At 43.1% G+C, this 20,204-nt stretch overlaps 1 protein-coding gene across 2 annotated transcripts in view; it reads left to right on the plus strand.

Moving 5' to 3' along the window:
• LRP8 (LDL receptor related protein 8) overlaps positions 1-20,204 on the plus strand; it is a 168,468-nt gene that overhangs the window by 88,748 nt on the left and 59,516 nt on the right. For both annotated transcript variants that reach the window (XM_030226404.2, XM_030226405.2), the window contains exon 3: positions 13,551-13,673. In XM_030226404.2, the coding sequence (XP_030082264.1) occupies positions 13,551-13,673 (123 nt within the window). The remainder of the gene's footprint in view (positions 1-13,550; positions 13,674-20,204) is intronic.

A 20,204-nucleotide genomic window follows, 5' to 3' on the forward strand; every position in this document is an offset into this window, starting at 1 on the left:
GAATGTTTCAAGGGATGGGGCATTCACCACCTCTCTGGGCAACCTGTGCCAGTGTTTGGCAATGATGTAAAAAAATATCTTCTTTATATCCTTCTCTATTCCTTAAATCTTATATACTATACAAAAATTTCTTTTTTTTAGACTTGTATCTAAGCGCACACTTCTTTGGATGCAGCCCAGGACAGGTTTGGTTTCTGGGCTGTGAGTGCACATCTCCAGGTCCTGTCTGGCCCCACATCCACCAGCACCCCCAAATCTTTGACAGGGCTGCTCTCAACCCTTCTCAAATACCTTCGAAATCAGTTCAAAGACACACTTCATTCTGCTTGTCAGTCATAACATAAGGTTATGTTTTAAGATGCTTTTTCTACCAGAGTCACGGGAATTGCTGACGAGTGTGATTGTTTAATAATGGAGTAAAAAGAAAAACTCCTTCTGAAAGCAGAGAAATTTGTCTGCAGCTGGTGCTGTGGTACAGTGACACAGGGACTTCTTAATTAACTACACCTTCTCTGGGTTTGCTTTGGGATCATTTCCCCACTAACGGACGGAATGCTGCATGGGGCCGAAGGCAGGATGCTCCATCCACATGGCTTTGTTGCATTTGGCTGGAAGGGGCTTGGTTTCTTAAATCAGGGGAAAACTCAATTCATCAACATCTCCTTGCACAAAGGGGGAGGGCTGTTTGTGTTTAAACTCAGCAGGCAAATTGGTTTCTCTTTGTCTTGGCCTTCCTGTGCTATTGCCTTGCTACTCCTCCATCTCCAGTGAGACTCACAGGTCCTTTGTTGCCTCCTGCTCATTTCCATGGCAGCCGATCCCAACGTGGCAGGCCCAGGCCAAACAGCCCTGCGTGGATGAGCCCAGTGTGGGAGCAGGGGAGAGCAGGAGCAAGAATGGAGCCTGTCACTAGGACTGGCTGTACGTAATTGCATAAATTCCATCAAGTGCATCCCCTGGTTTCAAGCCCCTGGAAGCTGTAAATAATGTGTTTTAATTAATGGGTTGCCAGGAGCTTTAAAGGAAATCAGATTGGACCGAGGGCTGCAGAATTCAGCAGCTGTGGTGGCTGGAGCATACGAGCACTTTGACTAACTGCTGGTTGTTCATTTCATTTTAATTAAATGGCTTGCAGAGCTGAAAGCTCCTGCCATCCTCACCTGGGTGCTGTTGAAATCCATGATGTGTGGAGCTGGGGAACTGGGCAAAACTGGTTGACAATAGCAGGGGAGAGACTTTGTCTGAAGACTGTGCAGAGCTGTTAACTTCAAAGCCATGCAAACCACAGTGCTTCCTGTATTGCATTTCTTTGTGTGATCCTTGAGGTTTGGGTTTTAGGTTTTCTGTGTGTGCAGTGTGATTGGTGGTGACCAGGAAGCCTCTCATTTTCATCCTGTGTTAGCCAAGCTTTTGGGCTGGCAGTGAGAAAGGAGCAGTTGCTCTTTGCAAACGTGTCAAGTCCTGTGGAATGACGTGTGCTGTACGTGTGATTCATGTAGCATTTGGTAACACACTGAGCTGCAGAAATGAGCAGAATGAGCAGTGTAAGGGCCACTGAAGGGGAGTTCTTAATGCCTTTTCCTGTCAGTGTCTCCCAGCACAGTCAGGGTTAGGGACTGACTGTCTCTGCCTTGTTTTCTCTCAGTGTGCTCTGAGGTTGTTAATGGTGCTATCCTGTGGCGTGGGGATGTGTTGGAGAGGAGGTGTCAAAGATGGAGCTGTGCTGGTAGAAGTGGGAGCACAGGGGTACCTCAGATGGATAGATAAAAGGGGATTGTCAGTCCCTGGTGGGGTCCAGCTTTACCAACAATCTGCCTGCTGCTCCGCCGACCTTGGATCACAGCAACTGGAGAGTAAGGGGAAATGTGCCCACTAAAAATGTTGACATGGTTCCACCATCTGCTTCTACTGTATTAACTTTCCTGACTAATTGCATGTGTGATGCTGTGCCACATGGTAGCTTTGTTCTTTACATCAAAAGACAAAGCTGCTTTGTGTTTCCTGTGGACCTTTGAACCACATTTGCCATTGAAGGCCTTGTCAGTGAGACATAGAAGCTGTTGATGTCTTCTTGCCTTGATGATTAGAGAGCTCCAAATAAGTGATCTTGGTCATACTTGTTAATAGGTTAAAGGCTATGGTTGCATGCATCATAATTTCCATGTTGTGCCTATTCAATTCCCATCCCCAGGGTACAAGTATTTAATATTGCAATGCACAAAAGCATTTGACATCACATGGTGATGGGTGAAGAGGTTTGTGCTTGAATGGGGGAGCTGCATGACCGATGCCCAACTCTTAACCTGAGCACTTGCCTTAATGCAGTGCAGGAGCCCCTCTGCTCATGCTGGCAGAATATTAACAGACATTTGTTTGGCGCTGTTCCGCCGCAACAGACTTGGATCAGAGGATGAACCTGCTGTTCAGTCTGAAACGATGCTGCCTTTGGAGACAGGCTTGAAAATGCTTTTGTGTGTGATCCCTCCCAATTCCCAGGGCTCTGATTCAGTGGTCTTAAAAAGCAAGATTCTGGCCAATTAGTCGTTGGATACAATGAACGTCTTCTTTACAGAGCTGTAGAAAAGGTGTCTTCACAGGTGCATGCACAGGGACATCTGTGGCACTGGTCTGTCTAAAGATCATTAACAGCCTGGCTCTAATTTATTTTTTTTTTTTACTATCTTGAACCTTCCCAATTGTTTCTGCCCAGTTAATTCACTTTAGGTTCTTCTACTATAGCTACTGGTATAAGAAAGCTTTTGGTAGTGTTTGTTATGGCATAAGGAGTTTCTGTGTGTATTTTTTGTTTGTGTGGCATTCCAATTGTCTTTCCATTTTACATTTCTATTTTTGGTGTTTGAAGAATACATACTTCAGGACTAGGGTAACTTTTTAAAATAACTCCAGGAAAATTTTTTACTTCAAATGTGCCATAATTTTGTAAGTATCTAAGTAAATGGGAAAAGGGAATGAAGCTGAAAACACTGGATTTAAGTCTTTAGGAAAATCTCAGTTCCTTTCATTGTTGTTGACTCTTCATTCTTCCAAGACACTACAATACCACTACAGTGGGTATTTTAATTGTAAAATTTTAGCCTCCCAGAAAGTAAACCATGGTACATGGGGTTTTTTCTTAAATGTAGAGAGCATTTCTTGCATGTTTTACCCTGCAACTTATTGATTAAAGTAGGACCAGAAGAAAAAGATCAAACATCGATCCAACGTTAAGCAACTGGACCGTGTATAAATTGACATAAAATGCTATGTTGCTTCTAATAAAAAATGCATAAATGCAGCAGAACCAAGCAAAATAACAGCTTCATTCTCCCTGCTGTTGGCTGCCAAACAGAATGCTCAGGTGTATTGTTGCCCATGCAATTCCCTAATTGAGAGCACAAACCCTCATTGCTTTTCCCTACTGTCCACCCACATGGATTTGTGCATTGAATCAGCAATATGTCCTCAGGCATCCCAGGTCTGTTACACTTCTTGTATCCCCTCTCTGTATTTCCTACCCACACATAGCATCATTTTGCTACTGCATGGATTGAGTCTTCAAATCTCTGATTTAGGCTGTTGATCCTGACTCTTGACAAGCCTTTGCTTTTTGCTTTTTTTTTCCTTTCTTTGTTTTCCTAGGAATTGGAAGCTTTGCATTTCTCTTGGGTTTCCACCATGTCCTTAGATTTGGATCATTTATATGACAGGTCAGAGATGCTTGTGCTGTTAGTCATTGCCACATTTTTGGAAACACATAAATCTGGTGCATAGGAATGTCCTGCATGTGTGTTTTACTGTGCTTACAAACACAGAGCTCGCAGGTGTAAATATCAGGTTACTGTTTTCCCACACAGTTGTAAGGAGCAGTATGCAGCCTGGACCCAGGCCAAGTTCTGCAAAACAGGGTTTAAACGGTGTTTGTTTCTCTTGCTGCTTTTAAGGCTGATTTGCAGAGGAAGTGACTTTACCTGCAGTTCTGGGACCACCAGTGTGTAATGGTGCTGCTCTGCTCTCAGTGGCAAAGGCGGCTGCTGAAATTGCTGCTGCTTCCCTGCAGATGTTTTGTGCTCTCACAGCCCATGTCAGCCGAGTGAGCTGAGCCACACAGCTCACCCAGCTGTGGCAGGGCAGACCCTACCAGAGCAGTGACAAATGTGCAGCCAGGGGCTGGGGCTTGCCAGAAATGCCTGGGGCTGATTTGAACCCCAGATCACGCAGCTGCAGTGAAAGCGTGACAGAGAGTTCATCATACCTGGCTCTGTGCAGGGTTTAGGGCCCCTGGGTTTATCTCCTGCGTGCAAACTTGGTGTGAAATTCTGCTGGAGGTGCCATGTCTTTAGTGCACTTTAACCTCACAGTGTGTACACTAAATTCAGGCAACAAGAACTTAAATGCTGTGTCCAAGCTGAGAAAGGCAAATTGTGCGCCTGTAAACTCCAGTGTTGTAATGTTTCAATGTGACAGCATGAGCCAGGTAAGAAAAGGTGGCACATCAGGCTTCAGGGATATTCTTTACTATCCTCTCCACTGGTCTTGGAGATTTTCTTACCACCATCTATGAAAAAGGAATCATACTTAAAAACATCAAAGAGAGCAGAGAGCAGTGACTGTGTAGGGAGGCCTGCGTTTTCCTTACATCTCACTCTGTGAAAGATCTGCATTCACATGTCTTTGTCTCCTTTCTTTTTATGTGCTCACATGCCTTAGCCTCATTTCTCTAATGTTCTGAATTTTATCCATAAAGTATGGCTGTTCTCTTGCGCTGGTACCTGTCTGATAAGCTATGGGCATATGTGTAGGTGGGAAACAAAATTGCTCCATCAACTCAACCACTTCTGCTTTTCTGTCTTGCAGTATTTGCTCTCAATCTGTTTTGTCATTGGGGGTTTGACTCAGAGCACCAGAGACTTGAGTCATCAGGGGCTTTGATTTAGGCTGAGGGTTATAAAACCTGTACTGAAAACAGACATCATAGGGTGCCATAAAAACATCTGAGATCAATTTTGCTCAGAGACCACTGAGATCAGTGATTATTCATGGACTTTGGGGATGTTTCATCAGTGCAGAATGTGGCCCCTAGGGTTCAATTCCCAGAAATAGAAAGACAGAATAATATTAAGTGCCTCTTGAGGAATTTGTGGACATCCTTCATTGTGAAATAGCATACATGTAGTTGCCACCCCAAGAGCTTCTGTCTTGCAACAATGTCTTGGATGTTAAAAGAAGGCAAAACAAAACCCAAAGAGACAGACAAAGCTGGCAATTCTGCCGGCAAAAGTCAGTGTGGATGAGCTTCAGTCAAAGAAATATTTAGAAACAAACTGGAAAGTCGGAGCATACCAAATCCTTTGAAAAGGTCATGACTGCAGCAATATGGAGTTCTGGAAGCATGTTCAGCTTCCACAGCAGAGCAATGGCTGCTCTTTTCTGCACAGGGGAAATCTCGACTTGAGCGTGAGATACAGTGACCACGCCATCACTCATGGAGGAGAGACCTGGGCAGGCCCTTGGCTGTGCCACAGCTCTGCTGCACGAGCCTGGTGTGTCACGTAATGCCTCTGTGCCTGTGTACCTGTGAGGGAGAACATGACTTGTGCATTTTCAAGTTTTCAGATCTCTTAAGGGGAGCAAATTTCTCCTAGCCCCTTCCATTCAGTGGTACCTGGTATAAGCTTTGTTGTAAGAAAGAATCCATTTACTGAAGGCAAACCTTGTCTGTACACTTGGCAGCCTTCTTGTCACTGTTGCTGCTGGATGAGGCAGAGCCTCGGTGAGATTTTGTCAGTGGCATGTTTTGACACAGAGCGGTGGCTGGTTTTTCACACCTGCTGTGCAGTGTCACACAACAATGAGGTTGATTGGTAGCATCCAGAGGTGACTGCAGGCTGGACAGGGCTGTCAGCCTGTTTCTGAGCGCAGTCTATTTCAGATGCTGGTAGGAAAATCTGTCCCTTCTTCCCCTTCCTCTGCTGAAGGACATGATTTTCCAATTTACAAATATAGTGTAGGGGATGATAGTTGGTTTTCTTGTGGGGGTGTTTGTTGTTTTTCGAAATTCTAGAGATTTGAACATTGAGGTGATGGAGGTTCCTGGAGAATAAAAATGAGGAAATTGTCAGAAAACCTGGGTTTGTACAGCTTAAAAAATGACTTATGATTTATGAGTGGATTTAAAAAAACTGGAGGGAGCAGATGTTGGAGGGAGCCTTGCCTGAAGGAGTGTGGGGCATGTTCTTCTGAAGGGAGTGAGGCAGCACTTGAGCTTTCTGCCTGGGCTGTTCCCAGCTGCGAAGCTCCCTAGGACAAAGCCCCAGAGCCCCAACTAAGCCTTCAAACTTGCAAAGAGAAGATGTCCTGAATACCAAACAAGTATGTTTGACAGACCTCTAATGCCCTCCAAGGAGCACACCAGTCCAAGTGGACTTTTATCTTTGATTTCTCTTCTGGGAAGAAGAGAAATCCTGTTTTTCCTATTGGTGAAACATGGTTTGTAGGGACAAATCATTAGACCAATGTATATATTTGGTAAAAAACAGAGCAACCTTTGAGCATATAGCCCTTTCTTAAAGACTGAAATGACAACAGCAACCTGAGGACAGGTTGGGGAAAAATATTTTTCAGTTTTACCTGATTTATGTGAGTAAATTTAGGAAGAAGGGCCTGTATTTGTAAGTTAAAGTCACTTTAATTTCATACATCAGAACAGTATGTTGTTTCAGCATTCTGCTTTCCATAGGTTTCAATTAGGTGCTGCCATTTTCCTTATATTAAATTCAATATTAAATGTGAAAACTGATTTAAATAATTCTAAATAGGAGGCTTATACATATTATCATTTTAAATGCTCAAAAGTGGATACCTTTGATACGAATGAAAAATCACAGGTGACATCTCTTTTTCTTCTTTTAAAGTCATTGGTTTGATTTGATTGATCTGAGGGGCTTTAGGCTCTGCAGCTGCATGTTTTGGTTACTTGAGCAGCAGCTTCAGGCAGCCCCAGAGCCTCTGACTGGGCTTCTGTCAATGGGGCATTGTTTTCTGGGGCTGTTTCAGGGGGTCTTGGGGAGAAGTTTCTTTAGAATGTGTTTCATGTGGAGTATCAAAGGGACCATGGTCTGTGCCCGAGCACTGGCTCTTTGAGGGGATCTGATTAATCTTCTTTATAAAAGTAATTGCCTGCTGAGATGGCAGTGTCAAAAGAAGTGGCCCGATTCAGAGAATGGTTAAATATTCCCTTTCATTACTTCAAGGTGTCCTTAGTTGTATGAAAATTAAAGGACTTGATGATCTGCATCCACTAGTATTTCCTGATATTTCGACTCTGGGATCTTCTCTGTTGCCATTTTATAGCTGCAAACGAGCACATTCCTGGGATTCCCATGCCAGGATTTGGCAGTGATGGCCAAGGCAGAGGTGCTGTGAGGGGTCAGGCTCCCAGCACAAGGTGTTTGGATGCCTGAAGCAGGGAATGCAGCACCTGCTGGGAGCAGGAAACCACTCCAGGGTGGGTTGTCCACACTCCTTGGGACACTTCCTCCTTTACAAAATCAACAGCAGCAGCTGGGAGGACTTGGGCTGCAGATGTAAGCTGGGATTTTCAGATCACCTTAAGGACAGCTAAGACTTCCTTGGGGTATAAAACCTGATCAAAGGATTGGGGATCAATAGCACAGATTCTTTTTGAAGGGCAGGGATGCTGTCAGAGTATGTGGTTAAGGCTCAGTCTCCTGCTCCAAGCGTTTTCTGAGTTTGGGAGTATGTATCAAGTTTGTGGTGAGCATAACTTTGAATTAAATTGTTAATTGTTTTCTTCTGTTGCTGGGAGTTTCTGTTTGGGAGTGGCATTTGCAATGTCCTGGTGGCTGTTTGTGATTCAGGAGCTGACTGAGGTTCTAAACTGAAAACAATTGTTTGGTGTTGAGTTTTGTGTAGCCCAGAAGCTTTCTCAAGCTGAATCATGAGCACAGCCCTCACCTTTCTCTGGGGAGCAGAAAACCTTGTTGGGCCAAGCCAGTGATCGAGCTGGGGCATGTTTGGCTCACTCTGAGACTGGGTTGATGGAGGTCCTTAGGAGGTGCAGAGTGACCCATAATAATGATGTTTATTATTCTGGGAGGAGCTGCCTCCTGGCCCATTACCCACAGAGCTGTGCTTGGTACCTCTCAGGGCACAGTGCTGCTGATGAGCTGTGTTTAAGCTCCTGAACTCCTGCAATGCTGCTTCTCTTCTTCTCATATGGAGCCTTGTCAGGGGCTCTGATAAACCACTGATCAAAGCTGCCACTGAAGTTCCCCAGCATGAAATGAAACCCTGTTTTGTGAATTTCAGGGGCTCTGGCCTACCATCATCTCCCATTATCATGTCCTGTTTTATTGCTGCAGAAGGATGACAGCAAAACTTTCATTGTATGGTTTTTTACTATATTTTGTTACATTTTTACAGCAGCTTGGGTGAAACTGTTTTCTGCTAGAAGACTGAATATTGGCTGCAAATGAGAGCAGATACACAGTTTGATGGGAGGTCTGGTGTTGATGGAGAAATTAAAATAGGAGCAGGATCTACGTAAAGGAATAAGGGAGTGGAACAAACTAAACCAGTTTTCAATGAGTTTGGTGTCTGGGGTTTTTAATCCCTAATTGCCACCTTCCCTCTGCCATAAACCCACCTTGGGATGAGATGCAGAGTCTGGGCAGCCCTGGCTGACTGGCAGCCCATGGAGCTGATCAGCCCTCTGGCCACTTTCTGCCCTTATCTCCTCCTGTGGAGCTGTGACTTTGACTGTTCTCTATTCAGCTCCCAGTTTTATGAAACTTGTGGTATATTAAACTTATTTTCCACGTCTTTCCTGTCTTTTAGAATTGGTGGTAGTTGGCCAAGAGTTACTGAGGGAAGAAAATGGGAAGAGGGCCAGGTGTGCAGGGTCTTTGTGTGTTAACACTCAAGGATGCTCTCACTGGCCTGGTTTTCTGTCTGGATACATGACCCAGAGTTTGAACAAAACCCTTTGTCTAAAAATCCTGTGTTAAGATGTTAGAACTATGTGGGGTTCAGTGTCTTACATGGAAACAAACAAACCCTCATTTTCAATTGTCCTTTACAGGCAAGCTGTAGTAAGAAAATATGCTTTTTTTCTGTGCTTTTATATTACTGCTGCATTAAACTGTTCATAAAAGAGGAAATGTGTTCATTCTGCTTTTCAGCTGTTGGTTTGAGGAAATCGGGAGTAGCAAGAAATGAAACTATTTTAGAGTTGAGTATTGCTTAATATAAAGATGTGCAAAATAGGAAAAAACAAGGTGTGAATTGCAAATTGAATCATGGAGAACCTGGTGTCTTATAAGGAGTAACTGGAAAGATGTACCTGCCTTGTAAAGCCTCTAAAACTGAGGCAAAAGTTAAGTGAGGTTAAATGAAGTGACTGAGGGCAGTGGGAGGATGTTGGCTCTTATTAGAAAGAGGAAAAGAGAAGAAGTCCTGGACTTTTCCATTAGATTCAGATACCTTGTTCAGGTAAGGGTCAGGGACTTGATCTTTCAGAAGCAGGTATTTTTGAAAGTTAGAAGTCACATTTATGTCATCCACTCCCTGCTCCTAGCCAGTACAAGGCTGTTCCTTTCAGTGTATATTTATTCCCTCCAGTCTAATTAAACATATCCCAGTCACTGCTTTTTTATGAAATCACTCAGTAAATGTTCATGTTCTACACCACTCTCTCTGGGTTCTCTGCTTTGAATTTGCTGCAGGGATGACCCCTGAATCCTTTCTTGCAGTTCATGATGAGAGATGTGAGTAATGGAACAGAAAAGGACATTTTGGAAAATGAGGGGCCATGTTTGGTTTGATGCAGTTTTATTTAAAATTCAGCATGTTAGGCTATTTTTCTGTCACTGCTGGGTAAAATTGGAGCCACCTTTCCCTCTTCCCTTGCCTTTCTTGCTGGGAGGAGAGAAGCAGGAATGGCTGACTTTAACTGAGTGCTCCTTTGGAGAGCTGCCCAAGGCAGAGCTCATTCCCTGTGGGAGCTGAGCCCATGGTCACACAGGAGCCAGTGGAGTTCTGACAGATCTGTCCACCTGCACACGTAGGAAAGGAAAAGCAGGAACTGAAGGCAAATGAAGCAGGAGCCCAAAGAGGAGAGGCAGCCTCTTTGGTGTCCCTGTGCAGCCGAGCAGGGCAGGGGATGAAAGGCTCTGCGCGCGCTTCGGGAGCCTCTCTCTTCTCGTTCCAGGGATCATTTGCCCCCCGAGGAGCTGAGGCTCAGGGATGCTGTGACTACTCACTCTTGTTTGTTTATGTTCATCTGGAAGAGACGTGTGAGCAGAGCTGCCTGGGCTGCTTACGGCAAAGGAAATGGATCTCAGGGGGACAATTAATTTTGCCTGACTATTTCTGAGCCAGGTGAAACTATAAAATGAACCCGTGTCCTCCCCATTGTCTAAAAGGGATGTATTTATTTATTTTACATTTTAATGTACCACTGGCAATTTATGGTGCGAGTCTGAATGAATTATTGATAGAATGAAGGTGTATAACATGGGAGATTAATAAAAAAGGTTATCAGACTTCAAAAATAAAAAGGAAGGAAAAAGCAGAGAGCTGATATTTTAATTAACTGCTCCCTGCCTGCATTGTGATCCCAGAGACATGAGGATTGAGAGCCAGAAGATAAATCTGGTTGGAAATAAAGTAATTCCAGTCTTGTATTAAAGGTGAGAAATGAGACAGTGCTTCAGTATTCTTGCAGTTTGAATAATCTGGGTTGCCGTTTGCAACGGAAAGTGGAGTTATTGGAATTGAGACCGTCTGCAGAGCTCTCACACCATGCTGGAGAGTAATAGTAGTAAAAAACAATTGCAAATAAAATATAATATTTAAAATATAAATAACAAAAAGAAAAAAAATAAATAGCAGAAGTAAATATAGGAATCATAGAAAAGGTTTGAGCTCCCCCTCTCTTAATCCTGTTCCTTGAAGGGATTAGACAATTTAGATTCAAACAAAAACCAAACACTTTTGTATCCTGCTGATTTTTGTCAGGGGACTGTTGGACCTTCAGGAGGACATGGGGACATGGTGACACTTCTGGACTCAGCCACTGCTGCTGAGTGGTTGTGCCCAGCTTCATTTTGCCAAAGGGAAGGAGCACATGAACAGCTCCTGAGGGACACCCAGGACTGGCAGCAATGCTTTGCTGCCCTTTGTGAGCCCCCCTAACAGGGAGCTGCTTGTGGTGCATGAGGAGGAGCAGGGACAGAGCCATTGGTGCCACCATCTGCAGGGTTGGCCGTGTGAAGAGGGTGCTCCTGCCATTCCTCCTGGGGCTGGCCCCTGCTCCTACATCCCATGTCCTAGAAATACATCAACTGTGAGACTGATGGCAGAAGGAGGGTTTGATTTAGGCACAATAGTAGTTTTATTGCCATTTGGATCTCTAGAGGGTAAGTTAAAGGACAGTTTTGATGTGGGAAGCCAGATATTAGGGCATTGAGTACAGAGCAAGTAAAAAAAAAAAAAGTTTTAAAAATTAGGTTTCTAAAATCTCCAGTATTACACTGGTCTCTCCTTTCTGGATGGAGCTGTGATAGTTTTATTTATAGATGCCACAACCTTCCCCTAAGAGCAGACAGCAACATTTTACCCAGTGAGCTTCCCAGCCAGCAGGAGAGTGCTCTCACTTCAGCTGCATGGGTATCCTGTCAGTGTCAGCATTTCTGGCCATTAAATACATCAGATTCATTACAACTTGCATTAAATACCCCAGCAGTGATGTGCAATAGCCAGTTTCACAAGCTTTGGATTTCTGAAAGGAGTTATTCAGGAGAAAGTCTTTTCCCTCTGATAACAGATGTGCAATGTCTTTGGATGAGCCTTAGTATGACTGGTGTCTTGTAAAACTCTTGGTTTTTACGGAAATGGTTTTTCTGTCCTATATTAGTCCATAATATGTTTCTGAATGGCTGAAAAGAAAATTGAAAATTGTCCATTTTTTTTTCTCCCCCTCATTCTCCGTAATCTGGTTCATTTAGCAGCAGAAGGGGAGTAAATGTATGATCTCTTTAAAAAGTGCATCCTGAGAGATTGTACAGCTGCTTAGTGGTGCTTTACAGTATTTTCCTGCTGGATGTCTGCTCAGGGAAGCTGCATGTTTTGTGTGCTAGAAAATGAGTGCTTTATTTCAGCCTTGGAGGTCTCCCCAGCACCTCACACAGAAATGCTCCATGTTTCCTGTGTGGGCACGTGAGTGATATTTAACATGACTCCCTTCCTGACAGCAGCTCATACAGGAAAACAAGAAAGGAAAGTAAAAGATCAAACCCCAGAGGCTTATTTGTTGTGCTTAATGCTTTGAAAATGTTTGCTGGAAGAAGTATTGATGTAACAATGTGTGTGCACATGACTTGTAAGAGAGAATGGCTTGGCAAGCCCAGGTCTCACTGTGATGTGAGGGCAGCTGAGCCATGGAATAGGTTGCCCAGGGAGGTTGTGCTGGCTCCGTCTTGGGGTTTTTTTTCCTAACAGACTGGATAAAATACAGAACAGCCTGGTCTGACCTCAGAGCTGAGCCTGTCTTAAGCAGGAGGTTGGACTTGGTGACCTCCTGAGGTCCTTCATTACCTGAATTTTCCTGTGATCCTATTAGGTTGTGAGCAGCTTTGCAGGGGGAAGAGACAAATCCCCCTGCCAGCACTTCCTGAGTCAGCTGATGGCTACCAAAGGTAGACACCAGTTACCCAGAGAGCATTTCACTTCAGTGTGGTGGCATTGAGCCCTAGCCCTTGCTCAGGACTCAGCAGAAAAGCCACTGAAGTCACCACTGCTAAAGCAGTGAGTGAGTGGTGTCATATCAACACTGAGGCCACAGTCTGAAGGGACCCACTTTAAGTGGAATTTTCTCTTTCTGCCGCAGTGGGAAGAGTCTGACTGGAATTGCAGAGCACGTGGTGCTGCACCACTGGCACAGAGGAATAGACCAATTAATTGCTTGAGTTCATGTCTTGCATCTTTTTCAAGCCCTAGATTAATGCAAGCAAAGCAAAGAGCGTGGAGTGGTTGACATTTAATGAAATGAATGTTAGTGTTTGAAGGAATGCTTTATGATCATCTGCTGTGGTGACAGATGTACTAACAAGCCATGAATAGATGGCACAGATAGAAACATTATTATTTAGATTATAGTACTCGAAAGGTGATACTTGTTTGTCTTGCCTGTCTGTAAATCATTCAGCATGCTTTCAGTTCCATGAAGGCAGCAGCTTTAATAGTAAGAGCCTTAGAAAATTTTCTTGGAAAGAAACATCCCTGTTTTTTGAATGGCTGGAGAAAGACACAGAAGGGTGAATCGTCATCAAATAATGGAGGGGTAAGAGTTCTAGTGAAAAGAAACACCCATCTATGATATATGTGGGACTCTGTCATGAAGAAGCAACGTTGAATGTGAAATAAATCCTCTTAGCACAGGGCAATCCATATCGTCCTTGGTGGGGTTGGGTGCAGTGGAGGTCTTCTGCACAGTTTATGTTCATGCCAAGTACTTTCTTCTTTTTTTGCAGCAAAGAAAACTTGTGCTGAGTCAGATTTCACTTGTGACAATGGGCACTGCATCCCAGCCAGGTGGAAATGTGATGGGGAAGAAGAATGTCCCGACGGGTCGGATGAATCAGAAGCAGCCTGCAGTGAGTAGCTCAAAGTGGTGTTTCCAGACATGTTCTGCTATCACAGCACAGAGAAACTGAAGCTGTTACTCCCAGCACTTGCAGGGAATAGGATGATCTGTCAATTTATCCTTGTGCTAGAACAAAATTTACAGACACAAAAGATTAAGGTCATTCAAATCACATGGTTTACAAACTTTCAAATGTACCTGTTTCCAGACTATGATACAGGCAGTGCTGTCTAGTCTGGATTTCTGTCTGCAAGGGAGCTGTAAACATCTTGAGCTGCTTGTCAGCCTCATGATCAGCAGCAGTGGAGAAGTGTCACACTCACCTGGGATCAGGCTTTTTGGAAACTCAGATCTGGTGTTTTGCATGGTAACATATTGGGATTTATCATCACTGCAGACAGCACTTCTGTTATTTCAGAGGAGTTTTGCAATGTAACTGCATTACTCAATCTTCATTTTTTATTTTTCCTCTGAGAACAAATGAAAAATGCAGCAGATGAAAGATGAGGAATGTAAAATAACTAAAGCTGAGAGTAAGTGTGACAGATGTTACTGCAGGTAGCACCCTTTAAAAACCCAGTAAGTAAAAAGAACATTCTTGATTTTCATGTAGTGCATTTTATCATGGCCTTTTGAGGAGGCCCATTTGTGCTCCATTGTTCTAGAGCTGTGAAGAGTTGTCTGATGGTGAGTTGAAGGGAATCCCAGGGATATTTTAATGAAAATACTAATATGTAGACTTATATTTGTGTTCTTACTTATATCTGCAGATTTGTTCTTGCCAGAGCAAGAAACTAGTACAGGCCATTCTATTGAATTTCTAGTCATGTACTTCACAAATATTCCCATGAGTCAGAAGCAGTGTTGGAGGAAGTATTTTATCAGATCTTGCCAGAATGGGGTACATAGAGGACTTCAAAATCAACCATACTTTTATTTTTAATCCCAGTACCAGTCCTACTTTCTCCCTAATTAAGGGAGATGAATGCACTTCTCTTGCATAAAATGAATTGAATCATTTTTGCAGCCGCATACAGGCTACAGAAAAAATTACCTCAATAAGTACATTAACATATTTATGTACTGTATTGGTTGGTCTTTCACCCTGCATCCTCCTTAGTTAAAAGCTGCCTCATTAATGCTACTTCCACTACCTGATTGTCTGGAGGGGGGCTGAATAACTAAGCAGCTTCATTTGCTGCAGTCTCTGCCTGCAAATCTCGTGTCAGAGGCCATAGCACAAGCTGTGGATAGGCCAGGCAGCACTGAGATCCCTGATGGTTTCTGTTAATCATCTTCCATCCCTTTTCTACCCATTTCACCATTCATTTTTCCCCCACTTATTTCATCCTCTGGGGAAATCAGCCTTAAATCTTAAGTATCACAAAAGAAACTTGACCTGAGCCTCAGATTGTTACCACACAGGACTGCTGTCCTCAGAGAAAAGTAATTTGTTCAGATTTTTGGGGTTTTTAAAAAATATTTTATTTCCTCCTACTTGAAACTTCCTAAGAGACCAAAGTCTGTGTTTCTCTGGTGGTTCTTCAGTTCAGAAAAATAGATAACCCATGAAACATCTTCCTGCAACACAGGAAGAAGTTTGTTCCTATTCTATTAAAGAAACTATTAAGAATGTTGGGTTTTCCTTGTCATTTGGCCCATTACTGTGAAAGGCCTGATTCTTCATCTGTGGAAAAGTTATTTGATATGAGGCTGTAGTGACAGGCAGAATGTATAGATGGACATTCCTGTATGATACTTCTCTCCAGTCCCATTTGCTTTCTCCCTGATTAAATCGAGGCTGGACTTTCTTCCTATGTCAAGGGGTGACTGCAGGGCCTGTGATTGCCTCATTTTCCTGCTTAGAAATGCAGCACAGCCCTGTGGAGGGGCCTGCCCTGCAGAGCTTCCCTAGGGAAGGGGCAGGTTGGGAAAGAAGAGATTTCTCACCTCTGTTGAGATCAAACTGCTTTATAAAATCAATGGTTCTCAGACAGGTCCATAATTGCCAGCACCTCTGCCAGGATCTGGGGTTATTCCTCAGTTAATGCAGCACTGGGACATTGTCCATAGTCCATTCAGTCCTGGGAGTTTAAGAGCATTAATAATGCTGACTGTTGCATTTTAGGAGTACTCCCAGCTTAGAATGTGGTGAAGACAAGGCTGTTCCTCTCAGCACCTAGCCACCTGCTAAATGGCTTTTTATTTTCTGAATGCTTTTGTGGTGTGTTTTTAAATAGAGTTTGTTCTCTCTTACTGGTAGTTAGGGATGTCATGTCCCCATTTCTTATGCTTGCTTGGTGGAAGGTAACAGTTTCTGGGGTTTGGTTTGGTTTTTTGGTGGCTTCTTTTGGGATTGTTTTTTTATTTTTTTTACAGAACCAAAATGGTACTTTGTTTTTTCTGTTTCTCTAATCACTGAAGTTCTCCTCTTTGTACCTAACAATATCCTCTCTAGGGACATTAGCCATTCCCAGGTGTTCAGGACAGCATGACCTGTGTCCTGTTGGGTAGGTGAGATGGCATCACAGCTGGCCTGATTTCTGCTGGACCTGTGATGTCTGCACTTTTTCTGCTGTTCATGCAATTATTATTTTTTGACTGTGTTCTTCAAGCCACTGAATGTGTCTGGGAGGGGTGGCTGTAAGGGAATCTCATGAGTCCCACTGAATCCTCAGCTGATTGGATCTCTAGGACTTCTCCCTATTGTGGGCTCTGATTCTAGTTGAAGGTTGATAAGTTTGGTTGATTTCAGAGGAGAGGGTTGTCCAGGCTATTGTTTTGAAATGGCTCATTGTAAATAAGAAGCTGCTTATATTTCTTCATTTTTCTGCAAGACAGGTCTCTGGCAGAAGGTTTTTGGTAGCTCACATGTACTCTACATTAGAGAGCCCACCATATGCAGAGCCCTGGCCCTGTTTTTCATTACTGCCACTAAAAGCAGCCCAGTGTGGCTTGGTGCTGCCCTGGGGCTGTGGTGCAGCCACTGCTGATATACACAGGCTCTGTTTATGAGTATGGAAAGGTTCCTCACCTTTTTCTTACCCAGTTTCTTGGAGCTGAGGGAGGGGAAAGGGAAGTCGTTTTTCTGACTGAGCTAACAGAGACCTCCAGCAAAATGAAAGTTATCCACCTAATGATGTTCCAGCACAGGTACTGAATCATTCTGGTTTTTATACAAGCAGGAAATTTTAAATTTCCCTCTGAAGAATTTAGGTTATTTAATCAGTGACTTAGGCAAAAGAAAGTTAAAATCTCAAGAGAAAAATAAAAACAAATGCTAACAATCGGTAACAACTGTGATGGGAACACAAATTAAAGGGATAGAACAAGTGAAAATCTAAGCTGGCAAACTCTTGCCTTAGGACATTGTATATATAATGAGATCGAGGAAGGCAGAGAGCATAAACTCACCACTTATTTCTTTTTCAGATATGTGACATTCTCCTGGTTAAGAGCAGAAATTATTGTACAGAAAGGTACAGGGTGTTTGAGTGTAGGATGTTAAGAGGATGAAAAAGAGACTGGGAAACCTAATTCATATTGCATTTAATAGGGGAATGATTTAATAGGGCAGGTTTAATAAGCAGCAGTTCTGGAAATAGATTTTAAAATGGAAGTGGAATATAAAATCAAACCCTGAATGTTGGTTTGAAATACGGCACCAGTTCAGGCACTTCTTTCTTATTTTGAAGTACATGTCATGAGTGCTTCAGGAAGATGTATCCAAACTTGACAGTGGTATTTTTAATGGGTATTTTCCATGGTTCCAGGCACTCTGTGTGCTGGTGCTGTGTGTGCTGATCTCTCTCAGTGCTGGTCAGTTCTGCCCTCATTTCCTATTAAGTTGCCCAAATGTGAAATGCTGTTGTTGGTAGCATTGATGGTATCGTTCACCCCCAAATGCACAATCCTCTCCCAGCTCTCTGTTCAGCCCAAAGGATATTATGTCTCTATTATTCTTCTTTGATGCAGATCTCCTGCATGACTGAGTGGGTTTGGTGACATTACTGTGCTTTTGTGGAAAAGGACTTAATAAACTGTTCCCTGCCCTTGGAGAATTTTTCCTGGAGAACGGTGGAGTGTTCCTTTCAGGGCATCATGTACACTGGGCCATTGAATTCAAGCAGCAAAAGAAAAAACTAGGCCAAATCAGCCAGGCACAGCCAGATACCCAGTTTTGGGACCTGGGGCAGTAAAGAAAGCTTTTTTTTTTTTTCCTTTTTTTTTCCTTTTTTCCCCCAAGGTTAGGAGCAGATCTGTTGGTATAAATGTGGTAAAATGCTGGGCATTGCAAATGCAGTGGAACATGTAAATTAAGGGCTGTTCTGTTGGAATAATCTGTTAGAGATCATTTAGGGAATTGAATACGGCGATGTTAATGCCAGATGTACAGGTGTGCATTTTAACAACACTCCAACTGCACCAACTGGCCACAGCCAGCATGAAATACAGCCCTGTCCCCCTGGCACTGTCCCTGCTGGGCCTTTGGGAGCACTGCTGAAGTGCAGCAGCTGAGGACCCCATCTGTAAAGCAAATATAGGACAAGGTGCTGGATGTGGAAACACTTCTAGAGCCACAGGATCCTCCCAGAGACAAAGCACAAAAGTGGCAGTCTCATTTTCCAGGTGCCCAGACTGGTTTGTAGAGCTAGTGATGAAAGCTTTGATTTGTCAATGTGATCAAATTTATTGAGACAAAGTAAAATGAAAACCACCATGATCATCTCTCCATGAAGTCATGAAGTAATTTAAGACAGAGGTTCATAATTTGGACCTTTGAAAGTCATCTAGTTCAATTCCTTGCTGAAACTGGACCCCTGTCCTCATGTTTGACCACCCCTATTAATGGAAAAAATCCCTTTCTCTTGACAGACTTTCCTTTATTTCAGCATGTGTCTGTCACCTCCCATCCTGTCACTGTGCACCTCTGAGAGCTCCATCTTCACTATTCCCTCCCATTTTGGAGTTGAAGGCAGCAATGATATCTTCCTTTAACCTTCTCTTCTGTTGGCCAAACAAGTGCTGGTCCCCCAACCTCTCCTTGTTTGTAGTCTCTCATTTCAGACTATTTTGTCAGATAGTTGGCAGTGATGCAATTCTGTAATCAAGGATACAGGTTTTGCTTTTGTTTATTCACCCCATCAAAGCTTTATCACATCCAAAATATAACTTGGACATTAATTCATTTCTCTGGTTTTAAGATGCCACTTAGCTCCCAGGCCTACTTTGGAGAGGGTTCCAGACTCCTGAGAACTCCTTTTCCATGGGAGTGTTTAACAGTAGAGATGGACAAGACTTTTTGAGCTCTGTCAGCAGAGCTGTAGTTCCCTAGCCATGGTGGCTTACATTCCCTTCTATTCTAAATGTAGGTGATTCTTCAAATTCTCACAAATGGATCTTTACCCTGCTTGAACCCTCCCATCTCAGCCCACAGCTTCCCAAGTGCCTCTGGACTCACAAACACTGCCCCTGCCTGGGGTTGCCTTCAGGTGAGTCCTGACTGAGCAGCCCTAAGCCAACTTCAGTATCCCAGAGGATCCTCAGGGACTAACACAAGAAGTCTTTGACAGAATAAGGAACCAAATCCAGTTCTTCTGGCATCCTGTTCCTTTTCTTGGAGCGTGAAATTATTCTTTTTACATCAAAGGAAATTCAGCAAACTCAGAGCTGAGCAGTTTATCTCCAGTAGTGGGATAACTTTGTCTGTGGCTTGTGGGCAGTGAATTACATCTCCTTTTTGATGATGATTACATGGCTTTGGTGATCTCAGCATTTTACTTACCTAAAGATGTTAATGAATTTAGGATTTGTAATGATTGTGCTGCAATTCTACCAGTGCTGAAAAGTTTTAAGTAATATCTATACAAAATGAGTTTTTCCTTTATGGCAATGTGTTTAGAGCTTGTCTCAGCAGTGACCTTTGCAGAGGGCTGACCAAGTTCTGTAGGAAAACCAACTGAAAAAACCTTCTGGGTCTGGTCTGATGTTTGTCATGTTCTGTTCTTAAGCAGTGTTATCTTGTGAGGGAGTCACTTTTTTTCATGTAGCATTGTCTGCTTGGACATTTGCAGTGTTTCCATCCCCCAGATCGATTTTGTGCTTTCACTTCTTGTTGATGGCTACAAAGTTTAAATACCAGCATTTAAACATTCTCCCTATTGCTCTAATGGGTTCATGCAGTTTATAGACAGGAGTGGTCATAAAAGAGTTGGATGCTGCCTTTTTATGGCTACAATTAATCTTGCAGTTATTTCAATAGGAGAGAATAGCAGGAAAATTAAAATTGAGTGCATGAAGCTCTTGTATGTGTAATTATTTAACAGGCTATAAACATTGAACTACTAAAAACATAAAAGTTTTTCAGAAATCTCAAGTAGCTTTTCATTGCTTGGTGCTTTTGTTTTTTTTTTCATTCTCTTGCTACCTGCTTTCTGAAATTCAGATTACCTGATTTTTATATTTATCCTTTTGTTTGATTATTGAGGGAAGGATGCAGGAATCACAGTTGTTTAACTGTTATGGCTGATGTGAAAAGGAA

The sequence above is a fragment of the Serinus canaria genome, chromosome 8 (genome assembly GCF_022539315.1).
Source record: "Serinus canaria isolate serCan28SL12 chromosome 8, serCan2020, whole genome shotgun sequence".
Lineage (NCBI taxonomy): Eukaryota > Metazoa > Chordata > Aves > Passeriformes > Fringillidae > Serinus > Serinus canaria.